Source organism: Trichechus manatus, unplaced genomic scaffold, assembly GCF_000243295.1.
Source record: "Trichechus manatus latirostris isolate Lorelei unplaced genomic scaffold, TriManLat1.0 scaffold00010, whole genome shotgun sequence".
NCBI classification, from domain to species: domain Eukaryota; kingdom Metazoa; phylum Chordata; class Mammalia; order Sirenia; family Trichechidae; genus Trichechus; species Trichechus manatus.
The window spans coordinates 6,380,620-6,402,782 of NW_004443946.1; the positions used below are offsets into that span (position 1 = coordinate 6,380,620).

At 44.2% G+C, this 22,163-nt stretch overlaps 1 protein-coding gene across 1 annotated transcript in view; it reads left to right on the plus strand.

Annotated features, from left to right (window-relative positions):
- The first annotated feature begins 939 nt into the window (after positions 1–939).
- The window catches only part of SAMD4A (sterile alpha motif domain containing 4A), a 240,455-nt gene continuing 219,231 nt past the window's right edge, over positions 940–22,163 (plus strand). Inside the window, exons 1-2 of the mRNA XM_023726112.1 lie at positions 940–1,052; positions 2,206–2,827. Of these exons, the coding sequence (XP_023581880.1) occupies positions 2,632–2,827 (196 nt within the window). The 5' untranslated portion in view covers positions 940–1,052; positions 2,206–2,631. The remainder of the gene's footprint in view (positions 1,053–2,205; positions 2,828–22,163) is intronic.

The following is a 22,163-nucleotide window of genomic DNA, read 5'->3' on the forward strand; positions in this document are numbered from 1 at the left end:
CCAAATCCACGCTCGTCTCGGCTCCAGGCCCAAAGCCGGGGCCCCGGCGCCCCGCCTCGCTTCCTGGTTGGCCCAGAAGTCGGGACGCTTTTCCAGGGGAGAGCGAGGCCCGGGAGGGGTGCGGGGTCGGCCGCGAGGCCACTCGCCGGAGCAAACACTACCCAGGGCCCGACCCGAGCCGAGTGGTGATTGGGCCAGGGCGGGCCTGGGCACTTCTCGCGCTCATCGGACGAGGGCGGCACGGGACCCCGTGCCCAGGCACGTCCAGTCTCGCGCACGAACCCTAGCCTTTCTCGACCATACAAGTCCGCGACCCCTGGACGCCGTCCCCGTCCCCAGCGGCAGTGGCTCCAGGTCTCCGCTGTCCACAGACCACGTCGCTGTACTACCCGTGAGCTCCAACAGGGTCAAAGGGTCACCGAGTCAGCGAACCACATTCCCAAGGACGCGCAGCTGGTGGCCACACCACCCCCACTCGAACGCTCTCGGTTTTCCCCTCCGGCCCGGGCTCAGGCGGCCTCAGCGCCCTGACACCTCCAGAACGCGCAGGCGGCAGCGGGGAGGAATTCCCCCAGACCCCTCCTTCCCCAAACTTCTTCCCTCCGCCTCGCGGTTCCTCCAACCCGACTTCTCTGCGCCATCCGACTCCTCCCTCTCCGCTCCCCTTCCCTCTTCTGGTCCCCACTTTGGAATCCGCCCCCCCACCCGCCGGGTCCGGGGATCCTCCCCCCGACTCCCCCCTCGTGCCGCCGCCGCCTCCCGGGTTCCTCTCCCCCCTCTCGGGCGCTCCCTGCCAAGCCCATGATGTAATGGTGTATGTTAATCAGTAGCATGTGGGGAGCTCCGGCTCTGGCGGCTCAGTTCTCCGCGAGCCGACACTGGAGGCAGCAGCAGCGGCGGCGCCGATCCGCAGCGCCGCCCTCCCCCAGCGCCGCCCGCCCCGACGGCATGGCCCGCGGCCCGCGCTCCGGGCGCCCCCAACCCCGCTGAGAGCCGCCGCGGCCCCGGACCCGCGCGTGGGGGCCCGAGCCGCCGGGATGAGCCGCGCCGAGGTGAGCGCCCCCTCTCTTTCGCTCCTGGCGGGGACCTGCGGGGGACTGGGTTCCCTTCCCAGGAGGCTTCCCCTCCGCCAGAGAAGTTACGGTAGCCACGAAGCGGAGAGCTAGAGCGAACCGCCCTTCGAGGGCTGAGCCGCTAGGCTCTCCTCCCCCGAGCCGGCAGCCGCGGGGACCGGGGTAGGACTGGGGGAAGACCCGAAGCCGAACTTTTCTTTTTTGCGGTCGTTTGGGGGCGTGTGCTAGTGGTGCGGAGCCGCCCTGTCCGCCGGGGAACAGCGCTGCAGGTTCAGGCTGCCCCAGCGCGCTGCGGACGCCCCGGTGCCGGGCCGCCTTCCGCCTGGGACGAGCCGGCGAGGCGCTGGGCCGGACTTAACCGCCCGTAGGCGGCGGCTGCGAAGGCTGCGGCGGGGGCCGGATACCTAAAACACACAACGCGCGTACACACGCACACATCTGACGCTCTAGGCGAAAGAGGCCCGCGGAGACCTCCCTGGTGGGCTGGAATGGCGAGGCGCCGGACAGGGGAGCCGGGGCCCCGGGCTGCGCCGCCGCCCGCTGAGCTCGGAGCTTTGGGTGGGGAGAGTTTATTTTTGTCTCGAGCCGCTGCCACGGCTGCTCACGGCCTAAATCCAGAGGGGCGCCTGGCAGTGGAGATGCTGGCTGTTGCTGTAGATGGAGCTGCAGCCGCTCGGCTGCTTCTCCGGGAGGAGGAGGAGGAGGAAGGAACTCGGGCTGCTGCTGCCTCCGCCTCTGCTTTGCATTAGCCCCCCCACCCCCGCGCCCCTTCGCAGCCGCATTGCAAGTTTTCTGCTCGGGGAAGATCTGTTGCTGGGTTGGCGTTCGCAGGCACAGACCCTGAGGCCACCCCGGGTGGGGCGTGCGGGGAGCACCAGCCGTTCGCAGCGGCAGCAACAGGAAGCTGTGGGGTCCCTTCCAGCACCTGGGAAGGAGGCTTGTCGCCATTCCCCAGACGGGAATAGCCCATCTTCCTCATCTGGTTGCGGAGGGGGCGGCTGGCATTTGGGGAACCGAATCTCCCGCGGGGCGTCCCCCCGCCCCCCGCCCCGGCACCCTCAGATGCACTCATCCCCCGGGGCGCGCTCCCTCGCTGGCCGAGGTCTCACTGCATCCCTTTCTCTTTTTCCAGTGGTGATCGCCGCTCGGGAATGCGGGTGTGAAGGGTCCGAGCTGCAGCCCAGCGGGGAGAAGACCCCCGGACGCCGGAAATCACCATCCTGAAGCTGCGAGAAGGGGGGAAAAGAGAGCATTCTTCATTCAGTTGTGTGCCTTGTGGGGATTTTTAAAAAATCGTTATTATTTTTAAAGAAACATTTCCGTGCTACTGTGTGTCATCGTCTCTGGAGAAATCAGCCAGAACCACCAGAACGTAACTGAAACCAGACGAGAGAGGCAGGAGCCGAGGCAATACCTGCAACGTCCGGGCACCAGAGCCACCTTGGAACAGGAACGCGTCTCCGGCGGCCGCGGGGCTGCGGCTCCGCCAAACTTTGGGGCGGGCGGGGCGGGCTGGGGTGCCGAAGGGGCTCTTTAGACCGAGGGCGGCCCCCTAACCATGATGTTTCGCGACCAGGTCGGGGTGCTGGCGGGCTGGTTTAAGGGCTGGAACGAGTGCGAGCAGACTGTTGCGCTGCTGTCGCTGCTCAAGCGCGTGAGCCAGACCCAGGCCCGATTTCTCCAGCTCTGCCTGGAGCACTCGCTGGCCGACTGCGCCGAGCTGCACGTCCTCGAAGGCGAGGCCAACAGCCCCGGTAAGTGCGCGGCCGTTGCGGCCGCCGCCCCACCCGCCACCCGCTTCCAGGCCTCAGGCCCCGGCCCCGCCCCTGGCCGCAGTCCCCAGCTCCGCAGGGACACAGACGGCGCAGGCCCCGGGGGCCCTTGGCATCCTTACCCACCCTCTTCCCGTGTCCCCGCCGCCCGCTTACCTCCGCTGGTGGCTTTGGTGTTTTGCCCACTGTGAACTCCTTCCGTCCATTCTGTGTGGTAGCTACGGTAGCGTTAATGATTGATTTTTCTCTCATGCAGTTTCCTGGGAAATAAGTAAGTCAGGTCACGTAGAGTCTGGATTTTCTGGGCTTTCCCTCCCCTTCTTTTAGGCAACGTGGCTCGCTGAATTTCAGCAACACATGAAGAAGCCCGGGACTGCCCTTCAGAAGCCAAGCTTTGATAAGGCTGTTTTGAGGAATACAAGAAAATCCAATTTTGTTATTTATGTGCCCCCGTGGATATTCCCGTTTTAGAGCTCTGCCTTCACAATAATATGTAGATGACGCTACAGACTATTACAGGGATATTTGCAGTATGTATATTATGTGGTTAGACTTAACCAGTCATGAGGCTATTCGTATTGAATTTAGAGAAGGGAGCCTGTAGAAGAAGTAGGCATGAATTGGGGTCCTTAATGTTTCTTGTTAGGAAACTTTACTGAACATAACAGAATTGTTTCGTATTCTGCTAGTATTTACAGACATCTGAACTGGTACGGAAAGTGAATATACTTGAAAGATTCAGCAATTCGCTATTTGCTAACATGGGTGGTGACAGACAAATATCTCGGGGAGGGAGTGTTGGGAGCGGGGAAGGATCTGTCAGTTGTGATTTTGGATAGGGGAAATTCTTTAGGCCACACTGCAGCGGGAGGGCGAACAGAGCCCCCAGTGTTTACTCAGAGAAAAGAATGCAGGGTCCTCTTCCAGCTGTTCCATGTTAGAACCGAGAGTCTGCAAGACTCAGCAGAGGTCTAGGCTGCCATTTGATGACAGGGTCCAGTCCAGGGCAGTGGGGCCTGGGAGATGCTAAAGTGGGTGTCCCTTCAGGGCAGCTGCCTCCTGGCCGGTGTGGTGCTCATGATGCTGAAAACACTAGAATGGGATGTTTCCATATATAGACTCAGAGGCTGGAAGTGACTGCTAGAAATCCTCTCAGTTCTCTTCCTGACCAGACAGGACTGCAGCCAGAGGATGCTGTGTTGCCAAGTATGGAGGGCCATACTGAGGGAGATTCCACAGGCTCTGCTGGGATTCAGCCCGAGCCTCACAGCTCTCCTTGGCACTCACAAGTGCAGCAATGGCAGGCCCCCTTCAGTTCAGTTCCACATTTATAAATAGCTGAAGGGCCAGCCTCCTTCATAAGGGTGTGGAAGCATAACTAGGATAACTGATGGTCAACTCTCTTCGCTTCTGTCCTTAATGTCACAGGATAGCTTCTCTGGTAGCCTGGTTTACCTGCTTCGCTTTGCTTTCTCAGACTTGACAAACAAGGTTATATAAACTTTTGCAAATCAACTCGACGGCAATGGATTTGGCTTTTTTTTTGGTTTGGGTTTTATGGAATGCAAAGGATTGAAGTCCAGTGATTTATGTTGGACCTTTGACTTCAGTGCTAGCAGGGAATGTTTAAAATAATGATAATTAATCTTTAGGGTAGTCAAGTGTTGGAGCAAGTTTTTTTCCCTTTAAGTATATGAGAGGACTTTCCCTAATATAGCAGTAATCAGGTTAGTAAGTAGGGCAATTAAATGCATGATATTAAAAAGAAGTTACTTAGTTTAAAAATACTGTAATTTAATAAACCCAAAATTTGAACTTCTGAGTTTTTTGAAATCATTTGGTAATTTTTCCCCTAAAAAAAAGTTTTTTAAACCATAAGCTACCTGTTTGTGCTGCTAAATGATGTAGACATACAAAATATAGAACCAGTATGTAAAGATAGGAGCTCTGGTGGCACAGTGGTTAAGAGTTTGGCTGCTAACCAAAAGGTCAGCAGTTCAAATCCACCAGCCTCTCCTTGGAAACCCTATGGGGCAGTTCTGTTCTGTCCTGTAGGGTTGTTTATGAGTTAGAATCAACTTGACAACAGCGGGTTTATGTAAAGATAAAGAAACCCTGGTGGTGCAGTGGTTAAGTGCTTGACCGCTAACTGAAAGGTTGGCAGTTTGAATCCACCACCTGAGATGTAGCAGTCTGCTTCTGTAAAGATTACAGCCTTGGAAACCCAGTTCTGCTTTGTCCTTCATGGTTGCTATGAGTCAGAATCTACTCAATGGCAATGGGTAAATCTAAAGATAGGGGCCATTTTCCAGTTTTTGGGTTAATCTTTCAACCTAGACATTTTGTCTGCTTACAAGTTTTTATACTTGTTTTGTTGGATGGCCAGGACAGAAATTCATTAGTGATCTCATACGATGGTTTGGTTTATTTTTGGTGTGTGGGGATCATTAAGAGCAGCAAGATTTGTCATGGTGTTCCTGAGTCTGGATCGCAGCCGTAAATCAGGGAGGGGGCAAAAAGGCCTACTTAGCAACCAGAACAGATGGCATAAAGTCCAGGGGAATCCTCAGAACCTCTCTCAGAATATACTTACTCTCTTAGATATAATCCTAACTTTTTTTTTAATTTGAAAAATAATCCATAGCATGGTAGGAGTATCACATTTAGAATGGAGTAAGGGGCTCCTGGAACGAGCTTTGAAAAGTGACCTCTGACAGCCTGACAACTAGAAAAGAAAGAACAATAACTTTAGACACAAGAATTGGGGTGGGTGGGGGGAAGCTATGAGGACTTGGGGATGTTAGGATAGGACCCTCAATCAACCCTGCAGGCACCACTCTGTAATAACCCAAACCACTAATCACTGTTTACAATAAATGACACTGAGCTATCAAAAAAGATAGTTATGTGTGTGTATGTGTGTGCAACCATCATCACTACTTGTAAAACTTTTTTATCACCCCAAACAGAAACTCGGTATCTGTTAAACTCCCCATTCTCTCCTCCCCCCCAGCCCCCGGTAACCACTAACCCATCTTCTGTCTAGAAAAGATGCGTTTTAAAATACACTCTTTAAGAAGGTGGGAAAATAGGCAATGTATTTTGGAAATATTTACACCCCAAATAATTAACCCTAAAGCTATTTTGGTGTGTAAAGCTCTTACCCATTCAGAAAACTCAACTGTGTAGAATGACTCATTCACTGGGTGGCTGAGGTCTCCTGTACCAAAATCGTCATGTGTCACTTGTTGTATATCAGTTAAACAAACACACATATTCTAGTGTTGTAGAGACTTTAATACTTGGTGAATGGGAACCAAATTCATATCTGGGGCTTGATTGCAGTATGATAAAGAAAAAATAATTAGTACAAACTTGGCTCTGTTTTCTTCAGGACTGGCTTTAAATAGAGAGATATCCTGCACAGTAAACATGGTTTATTTGAGATCTGTGGGTTGTATTTTGATACTAATTTTTCATTCTATTAGGATGTATTGAACATGTAATGATTCACTAGTTCATCCTTTGCCACAGGTTCATGGTCATCCGGGATCCAAAGAAAATGATTGAACAGTCTTTGTGGATTCAGTCATTCACTCCAGATTTGGCCAGTGGGTGCTGGTCACGATTAGCTCTCTAAGTAGAGATTTGCTTTCAGGACCCTCATAACCTTAGATAAGTGCCCTTCAGCCAGCAGCCCAAGTTAACATTGAGATTTCTGGCCAGTCTCTGTAGATGATGGATTCTGGGGCTACCAGGTTGTTTGGTACCTACAAATGGCAAAAATGGAACCCCCTGACTTTACCTGTAGTTCTCAAAAGAAAAATGGTTTATGTGGCATTGTTTATTTATAATTTTTGTCATTTGTGCTTGAAATATATTTTCCAGTGGAAACAATGTAAAAAGTGGAGATTCAGTCACAAATTAATCCACAAAGACTTTTTAACCCACAAAACAGAGTATATTTTGTATGTTTGTAGTAAATAAATGGCAAACAGATTGTTACTATATTTACATGAAACACAAGAGAAAGGATTATCTGGAATGGTGGTTTACTTAATAATTTGAAAAGGACTTGGAGGTTTGTTTGCTGTGTTTAAAGGGTGAAGATGTTGGTTCAATGATTGTATGGTTGTTTCTATATTTGACCCTGATTTGCTTTTTTAGGTCTCAAATGGAATAAAAAGGAAGCAGAACAGGGAGATTGTCCTGATGATAGTGGATAAAGTCTTGTTTGTAGTTCTTTCGTTAATTTATTAATTAATTCATTCAACAAACATTTTCTGACTGTCTGCTATTTTCCCGGCCCAGTGCTATGTAATGGGAATACAGAGATAACTTACTGTTATCCAGGTACCCGTCTTAGTGCTTGGTACCTGATAGGCATTCAGTGTTGAAGAAATGACAAATCATAGTCGCTAGAGCATAGATATGTTAATAAAAGTGGGCTGGGGGGTTCCAGGGGCACTGTGAACCTCATAGCTTATTGCCTGGGGGAGTCAGGGAGGACTTCACTGAGGAGGAGATATGTTGGAGTTAATTCTTGAAGGATGAATAGGAGTTGGTTTGATGTATAGAAGGGGAAAGGGCATAGTTGTGTGCAGGAAATGGTGAGCTGAGTGACTAGAAGAGTGTAAAATGCTGAGCTTTAGGAGGCAGAAGTCAAAATAGGAGAGGTAGGTGTGCAAGACTTTGCCTACTAAGGAATTTAGACTTACTTCTGCAGAAATAATTGAGAACCTTTGCACCAAGGGAGCCCTGGTGGCGCAGTGGTTAAGAGCTACGGTTGCTAACCAAAAAGGTTGGCAGTTCATATCCGCCAGCTGCTCCTTGGAAACCCCATGGGGCAGTTCTGCTCTGTCCTGTAGGGTCGTTATGAGTCGGAATTGACTCCACAGCAACGGGTTTGGTTTTTGGGTTTGCACCAAGTAGGCATCTAGGTAGGGGAGTGCCAAGATTGATGAAGAAAGGAATTAAAACATGGAAGGTGTGTGTGCACAGACACACATACACGTGCATGAGTGTGTACACTTTTGAGAAGGAGTTTATTTGATATATGCATGATCCTCTGAGAGGTAAAGAACCCTGGTGGCACAATGGTTAAGTGTTCAGCTGCTAACCAAAAGGTCAGCAGTTCGAATCCACCAGCTGCTCCTTGGAAACTCTATAGGGCAGTTCTGCTCTGTCCTGTAGGGTTGCTATGAGTCAGAATTGACTTGATGGCAAAGGTTTTTTTGTTTTGTTTTGTTTTCTGAGAGGTAGTTTGGATCAGACACTTCTGTTTTGACCACCTGGTGGCGTCATCTGCTTAGTGCAGCTTGGTTGTTGTCAGCATTGATGTATGGGGGAGAAGGAAGGGTTGAGATAGAGAAATAAAGAAAATATTGTCCAAGTGACTATTTATAGCCATGGAGGACCTATGTTATAGAGGATAAGAGTATGGACTTTGGAGTCTGTCAGACTGAGCTCATTTCTGAACCTTAGTTTTCTCATCAGTAAAATAGAGATAATAAAATCTTGTTATTGTGCAAAAGTTAGTTGTTATAATCCAGTGAAGACCTGTTCTATCCCTCAGGTTTAAATTTACCTTTAATTAATATGGAATTGAAATAAATAATATTTTTCTGAATGATAAGAAATGTTTTTATTAAAGGTTTGCCAAGAAAAGATTGAGGATGGCTTGGAACCCTGAAAAGATATGCGTCTACTTGGCTCTACCTTCTACACTTTGGCTTTGTTGTTCCACATTCTGTCATTTTGGGACCTAAAATAATGCGGCACTGACCCAGTTTTCCCAAATAACTTGTCAACACTTTTTTCCTTCAGTTGGTGAATGTGAAAAGAAGAAATCATTTTGTTGAATGAAATGTATAGGGGCTTTATATACTAAACCCTTTTCACTTAGGGAGTTCTATTTTTCTTTGAGTTGGTCTGGGATGACCAGGCAATTTACTGATTGTAAATTGTAGCAGATCATACACTTTTGTGTTCTTTGTTGTGAATAACTTGGATTTGGTTGTTTAGCTTGGGTGCTCAAGGGCTTCAGCAACTGAGTATGTGATATAAATAGGCCTCCATCAAAGCAGTTAAAAGACAGACAAACTTAACAGCAGTCAAATTGTCAAATTGGTTTGTTTATATTTAAGTAAACAGTCAATGTGAAATGAGGGTCTGAAGGACTGAAAAGTAACTGAAAACTCCGCAGTATATCCTGCAGAAACGTAATTCTAAAGAGAGTTGAGAATACCAGAGAGGAAGGAAAATAATTGCTCCCTGGCCGGAGGAAAAATTTGGAGGTTTTCATCCATGAGTGAAGTGCCTCATGAAACTCATTTGCTAGGAAAGGGGCATGCTCATATAAATTTTTGAATTTTTTTAGCATAATTACTACTTGGAGTTTTTAGACTGTTCCTTCCTTTTCATATTTCCTAGTCTTTTCTTCCAAGTCCTTACTGTGCTCATTCAAGTCACATAGATTAAGATACAGAATGAGACATCTCCTCTGAGCTATATTTTGCTTCCATAGAAGCTGCCTGAGGCAGAATTCTCCCAAAGAAAGCAGAATTTTGGAACATGAGCTGAGTTTTCCCTCAGGTGGTCAAGGCTTGGGCCTTGCTCTGAAGCCTGCTCCTCAGTAGCCAGCTCAGAGTTCAGAAGAACTAGCCTGCTTATGTAGGAGCATGTGTCTCCTTGAGACCCACAAGCTAATTCTAGGGTTTTGTACCCACCCCCTATATCAACATTTTAATACAATTTTCCCTGTCTTAATTTAACAGGGAAAAAAATCAAATGACTCAGTGGTTTCTTTTACGCAGCAGATAATACCATTAAATGGTACCTGGCAGAAAGTATCCATCCAATAAGAATCCGTGGGTCCAAGTTCCTCAGCACATATCAGTTCACCAAATACCCAGCAGAGAGCTGAGTGCTGGTTCAGGAAGTGAAGCAGGTGTAGTGATTACTTCCAAGGAGCTTAGACTCTAGTTGTGGAGGTAAACCAAATATATGTAATTATTACATCATGAACAACTGCTAAATGGTATCATTCTGATTAGAGAACAGCATGGGAGTTGAGCGAAGGGGAGAGAATAGGGTGGGTTGGGTAGTCTGAGAGGCTGAATGGAAGATGTAAACTTGAGTGTGTCATTTAAAACAAGTCCTTCAGTGCTTATGAGACTCTTGGCTTTTTTAGTGTCATTATGGAAACCAGACATATAGCGGGATTCCAGGCATGTGCCATGTAAGAGGTAGGCTTCCTGGGCCTCTGAAGGATGGTCAGAGGAGGTTAAAAAGGAGCCCTGGTGGCGGAATGGTTAAAGCGCTCAACTGCTAACGGAAAGGTTGAAATTTGAACTCACCAGCCGCTCCGCAGGAGAGAAGACTTGGCGATTTGCTCCCATAAAGATTACAGCCTAGGAAACCCTATGGGGCAGTTCCATTCTGTCTTATAGGGTGAGTCAAATTGACTGGATGGCATACAACAACATAAGTAGGATAGAGAGAGGAGAGGCTTATGTATGTTGTCCATCAGGAATAAATTTTTGGTGAATGGAGAAAGGAGCATCTATGGCTGGATCCAAATGCTCTTCTGATTTTTAACACTTTAAAGGTAGGAAGACCAAACATCTAGTCACCCAGTATTTTCATTCCTTTTTAAGGAATTATGAGACTCAGTAATAGTTCTCTTGACTCCTCCCAGTAGGATACTTTTGTAGGATACCCAGATTACAACTAGTGTTAAGTCGTGACATCTGAAACACTTACTGGAAGAAATAAAAGTGCCTTAGACAAATTCTCAAAATTTAAAGTTCATACAAATGTCTTGGGGATCTTGTTAAACTGGAGTGGGGTCTGAGCTCCTGTGGGTCTAACAAGCTCTCAAATGATGTCATTGCTGCTGATCCGTGGACTGCACTTTAAGTGGAAAGATCATAGCCTATTAGAGGTGGGAGGTATTTTAGAAGTCACTTGGTGCACTGGCTTTCAAGTTTTATATGTGTGCATCAGAAAATTTTTTTCTCAAATGAAAGCTTATGAGAAGTGGACATAGTTCCCTGCCCCACACTTGCCCCCATCCCCCAACCCTAACTCTTCAAGTAAAACAGTTTGAAAATCTCTAGCCAAGCACTGTGATTTTTCCAGGCCCAGAGACATTGATTGACATAGCTGTGGCCAGCAGATCTGGGATTAGAATCTTGGGCTTTTGACTCTCCTCAATCCAATGGTCTTTCCACCATCTCAGCCTCTATCAAATATCATTAACCTGTTAGAGCCCTCCTGTGTGGCCTGTTTTTTTTTTTTTCAATTGTAAAAATATATGTAACACAGCATTTGCCAGTTCACCATTTTCACGTGTACAATTGAGTGATATCAATTACATTAATCATGTTGTGCAAATCACCCATTGAGACTTGGTTTTAAGCTGGCCCAGATGGTTGCAGTGTCGAGTTGGGCAGTTGTTTCTCTTTTGTCCACCTGATGTTGCTGCTGTGAGAAAGGTCCTTTTCAGAATCTCTCTCTCTAGTTTTATGGTAGCTTCACATGCAGAGAAAACTAAATCTTCCTTAGGTTCGGTGGCCGAACCTCTTTGGAAGGCAGAGAGGAGAAGGTGAGGACAGGGTGCTTGGGGTAGACACTAAATGGTCAGTCCTAACTAGTAATGTATATCAAGCTATACAGGCACTTTAGGCCATTTTGCCCTAGAAAATCCCCATGAATTTGTTTTACTCAAAGGGTATCCCAGTGATAAAAGTGTGTTTCATATGATGTGATCGTTGGCTTAAAAATCTCTGTTCAAGTTTAACTTACCATATGTAAAGCCTTGAAACAGGTATGCTTTTTTATTTTTGTGATATGATTGCTCATTAAATTATATGAGCATTCTGCATCCTGCTTTCTGCAGTAATTCCCTCCCTGGTCCTCTAAACTTTCACTGCCAGAATCGAGTCTGGGTTTGAGGAAGGCAAGGCTGGGCTTTGTTGTAGCATTTCCCTAAGCTTTTTGGACATGCCCCTGCTGGAATTTCCAGGCATTCTGACGATCAGTGCCCCATGGAAAATGAGGCTTCAGGAAAGAGTCATTTTTTGCTGATGCTATGGACTGTAAAGTTGAGCTGGAAAGAGCAGGACTCTTCCTACTTCCCCAGCGCACTCCCATCAAGCACAATCATTGGGATTTCTGAAGGGACTTACCCTGATCTACCAGTAGAATTTAAGCATTTGTAGCATAAATACACGCATAACATTGACTTTCATTGTATACATATCTATCCATGTGAGTATGTACACCAAATATGTGATTTAAACTCAGTTAAAACGCATGACTAAAATGGCAGTGCTGAACCACTTTTGATTTTTTTGTAGTCATAAGGGAATAGAGGAAACATCAGAAGCCTCAAGTAAGTAACATCTCAGTTTGGGGGAAAAAAAGGAGAAAAAGTAGGTCCTGTACCTTGTAGAAGCCTATGAGGTTAACGGTAATCTTGTTCGAGATACCAGAAGATTATTTAAAATTTATGAGCATTTGTACAAGGAAATAGGTACCATCATGGTTTTCCTCAAAATGGGACAAATGATGACAGAGAACTAATGTCACTTCCTTTTTGGTGGGAGAATGAGAGGAAGGGAGCTAGCATTTACTGAGCAATTGATGTGTTCTGGGCAGATGACAGAAATTCCAGGAGGCATTCCATATCTAAGTTTTAGCATAGCCTTTGACAAAGCCTCTTATTTCCAAATGAATAAAATGGAGAAAGGGAGGGCTGGGTAGTAGTTGTGTGGCTTTAGAGTGGTTGCTGGGACTGACAGGCTGTCAGCCTTAAGGGAGGTCTTTGGTGCTATGCCTCGGGGCTCACGTGTTCAACATCATTATTCGTGTTGACATTGTATAGCTTAGCTTGGGGTCCCCAAGAAAGGGGAGCCTTAGGCAAGGTCTTGTGTGCAGGTAGTTTATTTTGGGCTCTCATCCCAAGGAACAGAAAGAGGGCCTGAGAAGGGACAAACAGAGAAGGAAGAAAAGCCAACACAAGGCTATGTATGTTATCAAGTTGGTCACTGCTGCCGGCAGCTGGGGCTCAATCCCATGGGGATCTTCTGAGGAGCTGTGTGGAATGTGCCTCAGGAGTGGCTGAGGGATGGATGAGGCGAGAGTTTATCTGTTGGCTCCCTTACTCCCTTGGTCAAGATTGCTCAGTGTTAAGTCCCTTGACCTTCTAGGTTTGTACCTGTGCGAGTGCTGAGTCATTTCTGCAGGTGTCCCAGATGTGGTGTCAGAGAAACCCCAAGGCAGAAAGCGAGAGAGAAGTGGTACAGCTGAGGTAGGGTGCTGTCAGTGTATACCTCTGTGAAGCTGATGGCCCCAGCAGGGACTGCAGTGTGAGCTGGACTGAGAAGGTGTATTTATCAAACCTGTGAATGGTCCTAGGAGAGATAGCTGAGGGCTTGACGGAGGAATCATGATTCAGAATATTTGAGTATAACAAAATGACATAAGCACTAAAAATGAAACCCCTCTATTTGCATCCTCTAAACCAAAGTTGGAAACTCTGGTGGCGTAGTCATTAAGTACTGCGGCTGCTAACCAAAAGGTCGGCAGTTTGAATCCAGCAGGTGCTCCTTGGAAACTCTGTGGGGCAGTTCTGTTCTGTTGGAATTGACTCAATGGCAACGGGTTTTTCTTAAACCAAAGTTAGGGGAGGCATGGTTCAGCAATAGCAGGTGTGGAAGGACTCCTGAGTTTTAATAGAAGGACTCCTGAGTTTTAATAGACTTAGAACTTATTATGAATAATGCCACGATGTGGTTGCCCCTGAAGCTGTTAAACTCCTAAATGCTGTAGCGCAGTTACTGTATTCAGAAGGAAGAGCAGGGTGATTCCTCTCTGCAGGCCAGACTGTACTGCAGTCTCCCTGCAGTTCAGGGTACACACTTTGAGGGAGATCAGCATGTTGGGATGTGGCCAGAGGAAGGAGGATGGTAGGGGCACTTGAAACGTAATCTGTGAAAACCAGGAGGAACATTTAGCCTGGAGAAGAAGATAAAAGCAGAGAACATGATGACTGTCATTGGTTACTTGAAAGGTTGACTGAGTTGAGGGGTTGAATTCTGTATCTATGTAGAGGTCAGTGGGTGGAAGCTGCAATTCATTTAGTTCAAAGTAAAGAAAAATTTTATCATGATTAGACCTGCCCAAATGATGGAATAGGCTACTTCAAGAGGCAGTGCCTGGGTTTCACCAGAAGCATTTAGCATTGTGCAGAACATAGAATAATACTTTTAAATAAGACTGACTCCTATTTATTGAACGCCTGATCTGTCTAGGTAACTTACTAAATTATTTGCATGCATTATCTCATGTATTCCCCCCAACAACCCTATGAGACCAGGTAAGAACTGTTATTATTCCATTCGTCTGTGAGGAAACAAGCAGTCTGGCTTCAGAATTACTCCATGTGCCTCCCAACTGTAGGGACTTCGTATGTGTTTGTTTGGAAAAGATGTCCTCTAAAGTCTCTTCTAACTTTGATATTCTATGAATTTTGTCAGGAGTAAAGATAAAAAAAACAAAACTGTAGATAGGAGAGAGAGAAAGAGGGAGAAAGAGAGAGAGAGGAAGAATACAAGTGAATGAACGAATGAATAGGGTGGTCTTAAAAGTCTCCTCAAATTATTTCCAGTGTATTCCTCTTGCACTTCTTGGCCTTTTTGAGCCATGGATTTGTGGCTTTTTTGTTTCAGGACTACACCTACAGAGTGATTTTCAGTTCTTTTTTGAAGTAGGCAGTGAGGTGATGCTAGGTTACCGTGCTGAGTAGGGCTATCACATTTAAGAGAAGATGTAATGAATGGAATTGAGTCTTGTTTTCTTTTGGATCACAAAGAGCAGTAATAAGCCCTGAGTATTTCAGCCATTTATTAGCAAAGGTGACTCATAATTGCCGTCTGAATTGCCAAATGTTTTTTGTTCTCTCCGTGGAGTTCTAAAAGTGAGAATGTTTTGTGTGGTAATATATACTTTTTCTTTTTTAACACTTTCTATTTGTCGGACACTGTGTAGATACACACACACACACACAGAATTTTCAATTACGGAATGGATGAATGATACCAAGAAGTGAAACTAATGGTAGTGAAAATTAAATGCAATATATTGCAATAATTAGATGATGTGCTTAGCACAGAGTCTGGCACATAGTACGCGCTCAGTAACTGGCTTCCAAAGTGTATGAATCCAACGAAGTAGATGTCATGGATTGATTGTGTCCCCCAAAAATATCTGTCAACTTGGCTGGGTCATGATTCCCAGTATAATTGTGTACTGTTTTGTAATCTGATGTGATTTCCTTATGTGTTGTAAATTCAATCACTATGATCTAATAAGATTGATTAGCAGCAGTTAATGCTGATGAGGTATACAAGATTGGATAGTGTCTTAAGCCAATCTCTTTTGAGATATAAAAGAGAGAAGCAAGCAGAGACACATGGGAACCTCATACCACTGAGAAAGGAGTGCCGGGAGCAGAGTGCGTCCTGTGGACCTGAGGTTCCTGCACTGAGTTGCTCCCAGAACAAGGGGAGACTGATGACACAGACCTTCCTCCAGAGCCAACAGAGAAAGCATTCCCCTGGAGCTGATGCCCTGAATTTGGACTTGTAGCCTACTGGATTGTGAGAGAATAAGCTTCTCTTTGTTAAAGCCATCCATGTGTGATATTTCTGTTAGAGCAGTACTAGATGACTAAGACAGTAGATATTATCTCCATTACTGATGAGGAAACTGACGTTCAGAGTGGTTGGAAGGGTGCCTAAGGTCATCCAGTTGTTTTTGATTTGAAAGCCTATGTTGAATCTTTGCCACTGCACTAATACTGCAGATCTCTTCCAATTCTTAGTTACAGAAAAATGTTGGTGTTTAAAAGAACAGTACTTAAGGATATTTAATGGTAGTTTTAATACGTCTCACTCTAACATTTTATAAATCTTATCTTGGAAGAATTCTTTTCAGCTTGATCCATTTAAATGTTCCTCTTATTTATCACCTTTTAATGCTGTGTAACTTGAGATGGCTTGGCTTCTTTATACCACTAGCATGTTTTTTTTTTTTTTAATTCAGTGAAAGGCATTGATTCAGACATTTCCCTTCCTTTAAGGAAGTCTAATGGAACAGAGGCTTCTGCCTCTGCATGAATGGGCAGGAATTGAGAAGGGAAACAGGCTCTACAAGCTGCAGAGAGGAAAGAGTAAGGAATGTGTTACCTAATAGCTCATGGCATCCTTGACTTTGACAAACTAGGAATTGATGAGCTGGGTCAGGATCTCCTTGCCATCTGAAATTGGGTGAAGCACCAGCTTGAGGACTAAATTAAAACAAGCTCTCCCATTGTTTGTAAAAGGTGGAAATTTTCTGAATATTAATTTAGGAAAATGTATGTTACGTTGGTATAAGAGCGAGTTCTACTTATTTCATTTTCTAGCAATATACAGTTAAGGAGGTAGATGAGACCTTCTCTACTCCAGTCCCTCTGTTGAAGATTTGAGAAGACTAATGTGTACTGAGGTCATCTGTTGGCGCCTGTTAGTAGGGGAAGAGCTGGTGTTGCACCCAGTTGCTTCCTAGCCATCTGTGACTGAGTCTTTGGTGTCTTACAACTTTCCTATGGCTGACTTGGCTGCCATGATCATTACATCACTGCATTGAATGACTGTTGGACTGGGAAGGAGAGTTGCTCTATGTACCTGAATTTCAAAGACAGTGTTTGTTAGGATGGTCTCCTTGATGTCATTTCCAGACCCACTCCTTTTTGTTTCTTTGCTCACAATAAAGCACAGATTTGTTTTTATTGGAAATGATTAACATTCATGTTTTAAAATTGCAGAGAGTTATAGGAAGCTTTGGCTTTATTGCTGCATGTTTTATTCACAGTTCCAGTAAGGTCCTCTTGGCTTCTGCGGAGTCTGACTCAGTTACTCTGGAGTTACCCTGAATCTCAGCAGAGAACGAGTGTCATTTATGACTGCTCACTGCCTGTGGGAGGGAATTTTATTCAGTTCTTGGCTAAACAGTTACTTCTTGTTAGTTGTAGTAGAGTTGGCCCCCAACTGATGGCGTCCCCATGCACAATGAAACAAAATGCTTCCTGGTCCTGCATCATCTCCATGATCCTTTGTAGGTAGGACCGTCGTGATCTATAGGGTTTTCATTGGCTAGTTTTCATAAGTAGATCGCTAGGCCTTTATTCTTAGTCATCTTAGTCCAAAAGCTCTGCAAAAACCTGTTTAGCATCGCAGCAACGTGTAAGCCTCCACTTACAGACAGGTGATAGCTGCTCATGAGGTGCATTGGCCAGGAATCGAACCTGGGTCTCCCACAGGGAAGGTGAGAATTCCACCACTGAACCACCGCTGCCCTCAGTTACTTAATGGGTGTTTTTTTTTTTTGTTTTTTTTTTTTGTATGGTGGTGGAGTAGATCAACCAGTAGGCTCCTTGTCCACAACAAGTCCTCCTGAAAGTGTTCCCCAACCCTCAGGGCTTGCTAGCACCCTGTGTGTACCTCTGTTACAGGGTCAGTTACAGGGTATTGTCGTTGTCCACCTTCCTGACTAGGCTGTGTCTCACTCACTTTCATCCTCCAGCACCTGACTTACGGGGTGATGCTCAGTATGTTTTTGTTGAAGGAATGGATGAATGAGTATGAAGAAACATAACTCACAGCCCTAGTCCACAAGGGGCTTACCATCTAGTTTGTGAGAAAAATCTAAGTGCATAAAGATTGAATGAAAATAGGACGAGGTAAGAATACTAGTGCTGTTACTAGGAGGTATGTGATAAAGGCCAGGTGAGAAAAACATGAGAAAAAATGCTGTTGTTGTTGTTAGCTGCTATCGAGTCAATTCCGACTCATGTACAGCAGAAGGAAACATTGCCCTCTCCTGCATCATTCTCAAAATCACCGGCACGTTTGAGTCTATCATTTTAGCCACTGTGCCAATCCCATGTCACTGAGGGCCTCCCTCCCCCTCGTTGGCCCTCTACTTTACCAAACGTGATGTCCTCCTTCAGCAGTTGAGTCCTCCTGATGACATGTCCAGAGTAAGTGAGTCAGACTGTGTTCTATTGTGATCTATAAGGTTTTCATTGGTTAATTTTTAGAAGTAGATCACCACACCTTTCTTCTTAGTCTGTCTGAGTCCGGAAGCCCCACTGAAACCCGTGCACCATGGATGACCTTGCTGGTATTTGAAATACAGGTGTCATAGCTTCTAGCATCATAGCAACATGCAAGTCACCACAGTATGACAAACAGGCAGATGGGTGGTGGATGAGAAAAATAGATGCTGTTAATTTTCAGTCCCTTACAGAAAACCTGGGTTTGGGTCTTGGCATCATCACTTGCAAATTGTGTCACCTTGTAAAACTTGCTTAAACTCTCCGAGCCTGTTTCCTTGTCTGTGAAATGGAGTTACCACTGAGGAAGTGTTAGGGCTAGTATCCGGATGAAATGGGATTATATTTTGTACACATTACCAAGTTATATAAATGCAGGATGGTTTTATTCTCAAAGGACCACTTGAAACCATGAAATAATAAATTCAGGGATGTCGGTGTTTAAAAGGTCTGTTTTTTCTTTTTCCGGAGCTTTTACTCACTAGCTAGAGCTGAAATAAGCTCATGGTTCTCTTGATGAATAAACACCAATCACCTCTAGGCCTAGACCAAAGCTGGGACCTGATGATTCAACCTGGATTTCTAGCCATATGGCTCAGAGCCCCCATGGGCTGGCCTGTCTGTAACTTGTCAAAGTGAAATTTGTGTCCACTTTTATACTTTCAGTTGAGTAGATCATTGGGTGCACTCTCTTCAAGTAGGAGGAACTCCGATGTCAGTGCTAAAGAATTTCTTTTGGAGAAAGTTACATAAAGTATTGTGTTGTGACCACCATGCCCACTCCCGACAAGTAGTCCAATATGAGTGTTCTTGGGGCTATTTAAAGCATATCATAGAGGTTCTGTACATAAATTAGCAGGTCTGGATTCTCTAAAAAATTTGTGACAGTTAAGGGTTTTTTTGGTGTTATTTTAAAAGAGGTAATACTTGAACCATTCAGTGGGAAACCTTTGAGTATTTTTGTATACTTCAGCCAAACAAGAATGTAATTATGCTTTGCTTTGCATTCTTTAATATTACTTCTACCTTTACCTTTCATTGAACAAGTGTTAGTTGGAAAAGGAAAAAGATTTCTTGCTGTCGTTGTTCTTAAAACATTTTTTAAACAAAATCTCCTTATTCTCGCATTTCCTTTTGTACAAGAATGAGCTGTGTCAGCACATTTTCCAGATTATTGTGGTATTTGCAGATGATCTGAGCACAGCTAAAATATTGAAATTGTGAGCTGTAAGGTCAAACTTGAGCCTTATGTGTGATACAGATATTAAGCTGCTAGTGGGTTATATTGGAAATTATTGGGGGTGCATATAGGTTCAGTTTGCAACATTTTAGATAGGAATAATTTGAGCAAGAATAACTGCTGTTAATTTTCTTTAAGGCCCTTCCTCCTTCTCATTGAGAGAGGGAAAGACTTCTAGAGTTAAAATAGGAAATACTTGGGTAATTTGCTCAACTCCACATAGTGAAAATGGAGAGTGGTGCTCACCAGCTGTTGTTCAGGCCTTGAATAGAGCAGATATGTTTGTCTGAAGACAAAGAAGGAGGTGACTCTCATCCTCCTGTGCCCCCACACCACCTCTGCACATCACCAGCTCAACCCTTAGCACTCTGGTTGGAAATTACTATTTTGGCTGAGGAACTGCTCCAGAGTAAAGGAATCTCCAGAGCTATCACAACTAAATGCAATGTGGGGTCCTAGATTAGGAAAAAATAAAACACTGCTGTGAAGGACAGTATTGGGATAACTGGTTAAATTTAAATGTGGACTAATAGGTGATAATACTATATCAATTTTGAATTTTCTTCATATTATAATTGTACCTTGGTCACATCACAAAATGTCCTTGCAATTAGCAGATGCATGCTGAAGTCTTTAGGGGTGAAGGGGCATGATGTTTGCAACTTACTCTCAAATGGTTATACGTAATGTAGTAAAGGTTGAGAATTGGTGAGTGTAGGTGAAAGGTATTAAAATGAATTGTGCTGTTCAACTTTTCTAGAGTTTAAAATTTTTTTTAAATAAAAAGTTTAAAATTTTTACATCTTTGTTTATCGGTGTCCTTCACTGGAACGTTGAGTCCAGGAGGAAAGGGCCTGTGTTTCATCACCCTTGTGTAGGGTTGCCAGATAAAATACAGGACGCCCAGTTAAATTTGAATTTCAGAGAAACCACAAACAATGGGATATACTTGTACCACTTACACTAAAAAAAATTGTTTGTGGCTTATCTGAAATTCAGATTTAACTAGGCATCCTGTGTTTTTATTTGCTAAGTCTGGCAACCCTACCCTGAGCCAGCAGTGCCCCTGTTACCAGCAGAGTGAGGGGTGCATAGGAGGTGTTCTCTGTTACATGGAATGAATGACGTGCCTTTTCAGAATTCTCTTCTGTAGCTTACTATTAGATAAGACCCATCGCATGTGAGCAGGGAGCATGGACTTTACCTGTACTTGGACATGATCGCCTCCTTTGCCCTCCTCCCTGTGACTGATCTTTTTCCTTTGAACTGATTTGAGCTTTCTCCATTTGTCTGTAGTTGGTGGAGTCAGCTGGGTTACATTTTATACTAAGTTACCCACATCCTAACACTCCTTGATAGATTTAAGATCTTCTTCTAACATGCTTGAGTAGAATGGATACTGGAATCTATTTTGACAGCTGTTGAAAATCTAGGCTGTTGTTACAGCAGGCTAAAGAGGTTATTTGTAACACTGGTATTATTCAATGAACATTTCAAAAAGGAGAACACACTGTTCAGGCAAGTAGTATTTTATAGAATTTAAATTATATTGGTTCTCACAGTTCAGTTATCAAATATAATGCTCTTAGGAATAGTACACCTAGTAATATTTTTCATTCATTTTTCCCCATCAATGTAGTAATAGTATATTACAACGTTCTCAATTACTGGTGCTTTCTAAAATGCAGATGTAGTGTCTTTAAATACAGCTAGTCTAATGCCAGCTGGCCCATTGATAACCTTCCCTTTAACAATGACCTATGAGCAATTTCATAAAGAATGAATATTTATAGTATTTCGTTGAGCTACTAAAAGAGGGTTCTATGCAAGTAACAGGTGGCTTCAGTTGGCCTGCTTTCACTGAAATTTCATTCAAATAAAGCATTGCATTATTTTGCCATTGGAATTGTGATTATGGGCTAGGCTGGCTTCATTTTTGGCAAATTGTATTTCAATTTTGAGGTTTGGGTTTAGGGTGGGTGTCTTTTGCATGTGCAGGAGTAGGAGAGCTTTACAGATAAGACATGGCAGCTGAGGGGTAAAACATCCAGGGTTATCTTTGTGCAGCAGAGGAATTTTTATCAGAGAAGCTGTTGTCCCACTGAGCTTTAGGCCTAGGAGCAACTGTTCAGATCAACCCTTTAGACTTGAATTTTCTTTTATCTCATGTCTAAAGAATTGAAGGGGCTTTTCCAAATTAATTATTATTAGTATACTGCTTATAGTAGACATTCTAAGTAAAATTTGTTCAAGGGAATGAGTTACATAATTACATATGAGTTATTATTTAACTTTAAATATGATTTAATTACTTGAAATAGAAGATCTTTCAGTTACTGCCCTTTAGCCAATTGCTTGGCAACACAATTGTTAACATGTTTTCTGATTAAAATAAATGTTCCAATCTAAGTTTACTCGAGATAAGATTATAACGTAAAGAATTAGAACCATTCAATGGATGAAATGTAATTTGACACAGGAGCTATTTCTGGGAATTCTTTATTAAGTGTGCTTTCTCCTGTGTCTGAAAAGAATTATGAAATTGCCCAAATCAGGTCCTAGCAAATTGAGTAGAAGAGTTTTTAAAAAAAGACAATATTTTTATTTAAAAAATTACATTTCTACTGTAGAAAAATTGAGAGAGAAAATCACACACATGATCCTATTTCTGTCTCAATATATTATTGAATATATTGCAAATTTCAATATATTACTGAATATATTGAGAGTCTTCTTTCCTACCATAAATACACAAATAAAATACAAAATTAGGACCATATGAACATAGTATAAAGTGATATGTGTGCATATGCTGTTGAGTGAAAAATATATATAAATTGCCTTTTAAAACTTAATATGTTATTAATATTTTAACACACTATCATGTATTCTTTTACAACAGTATTTTTAATGAC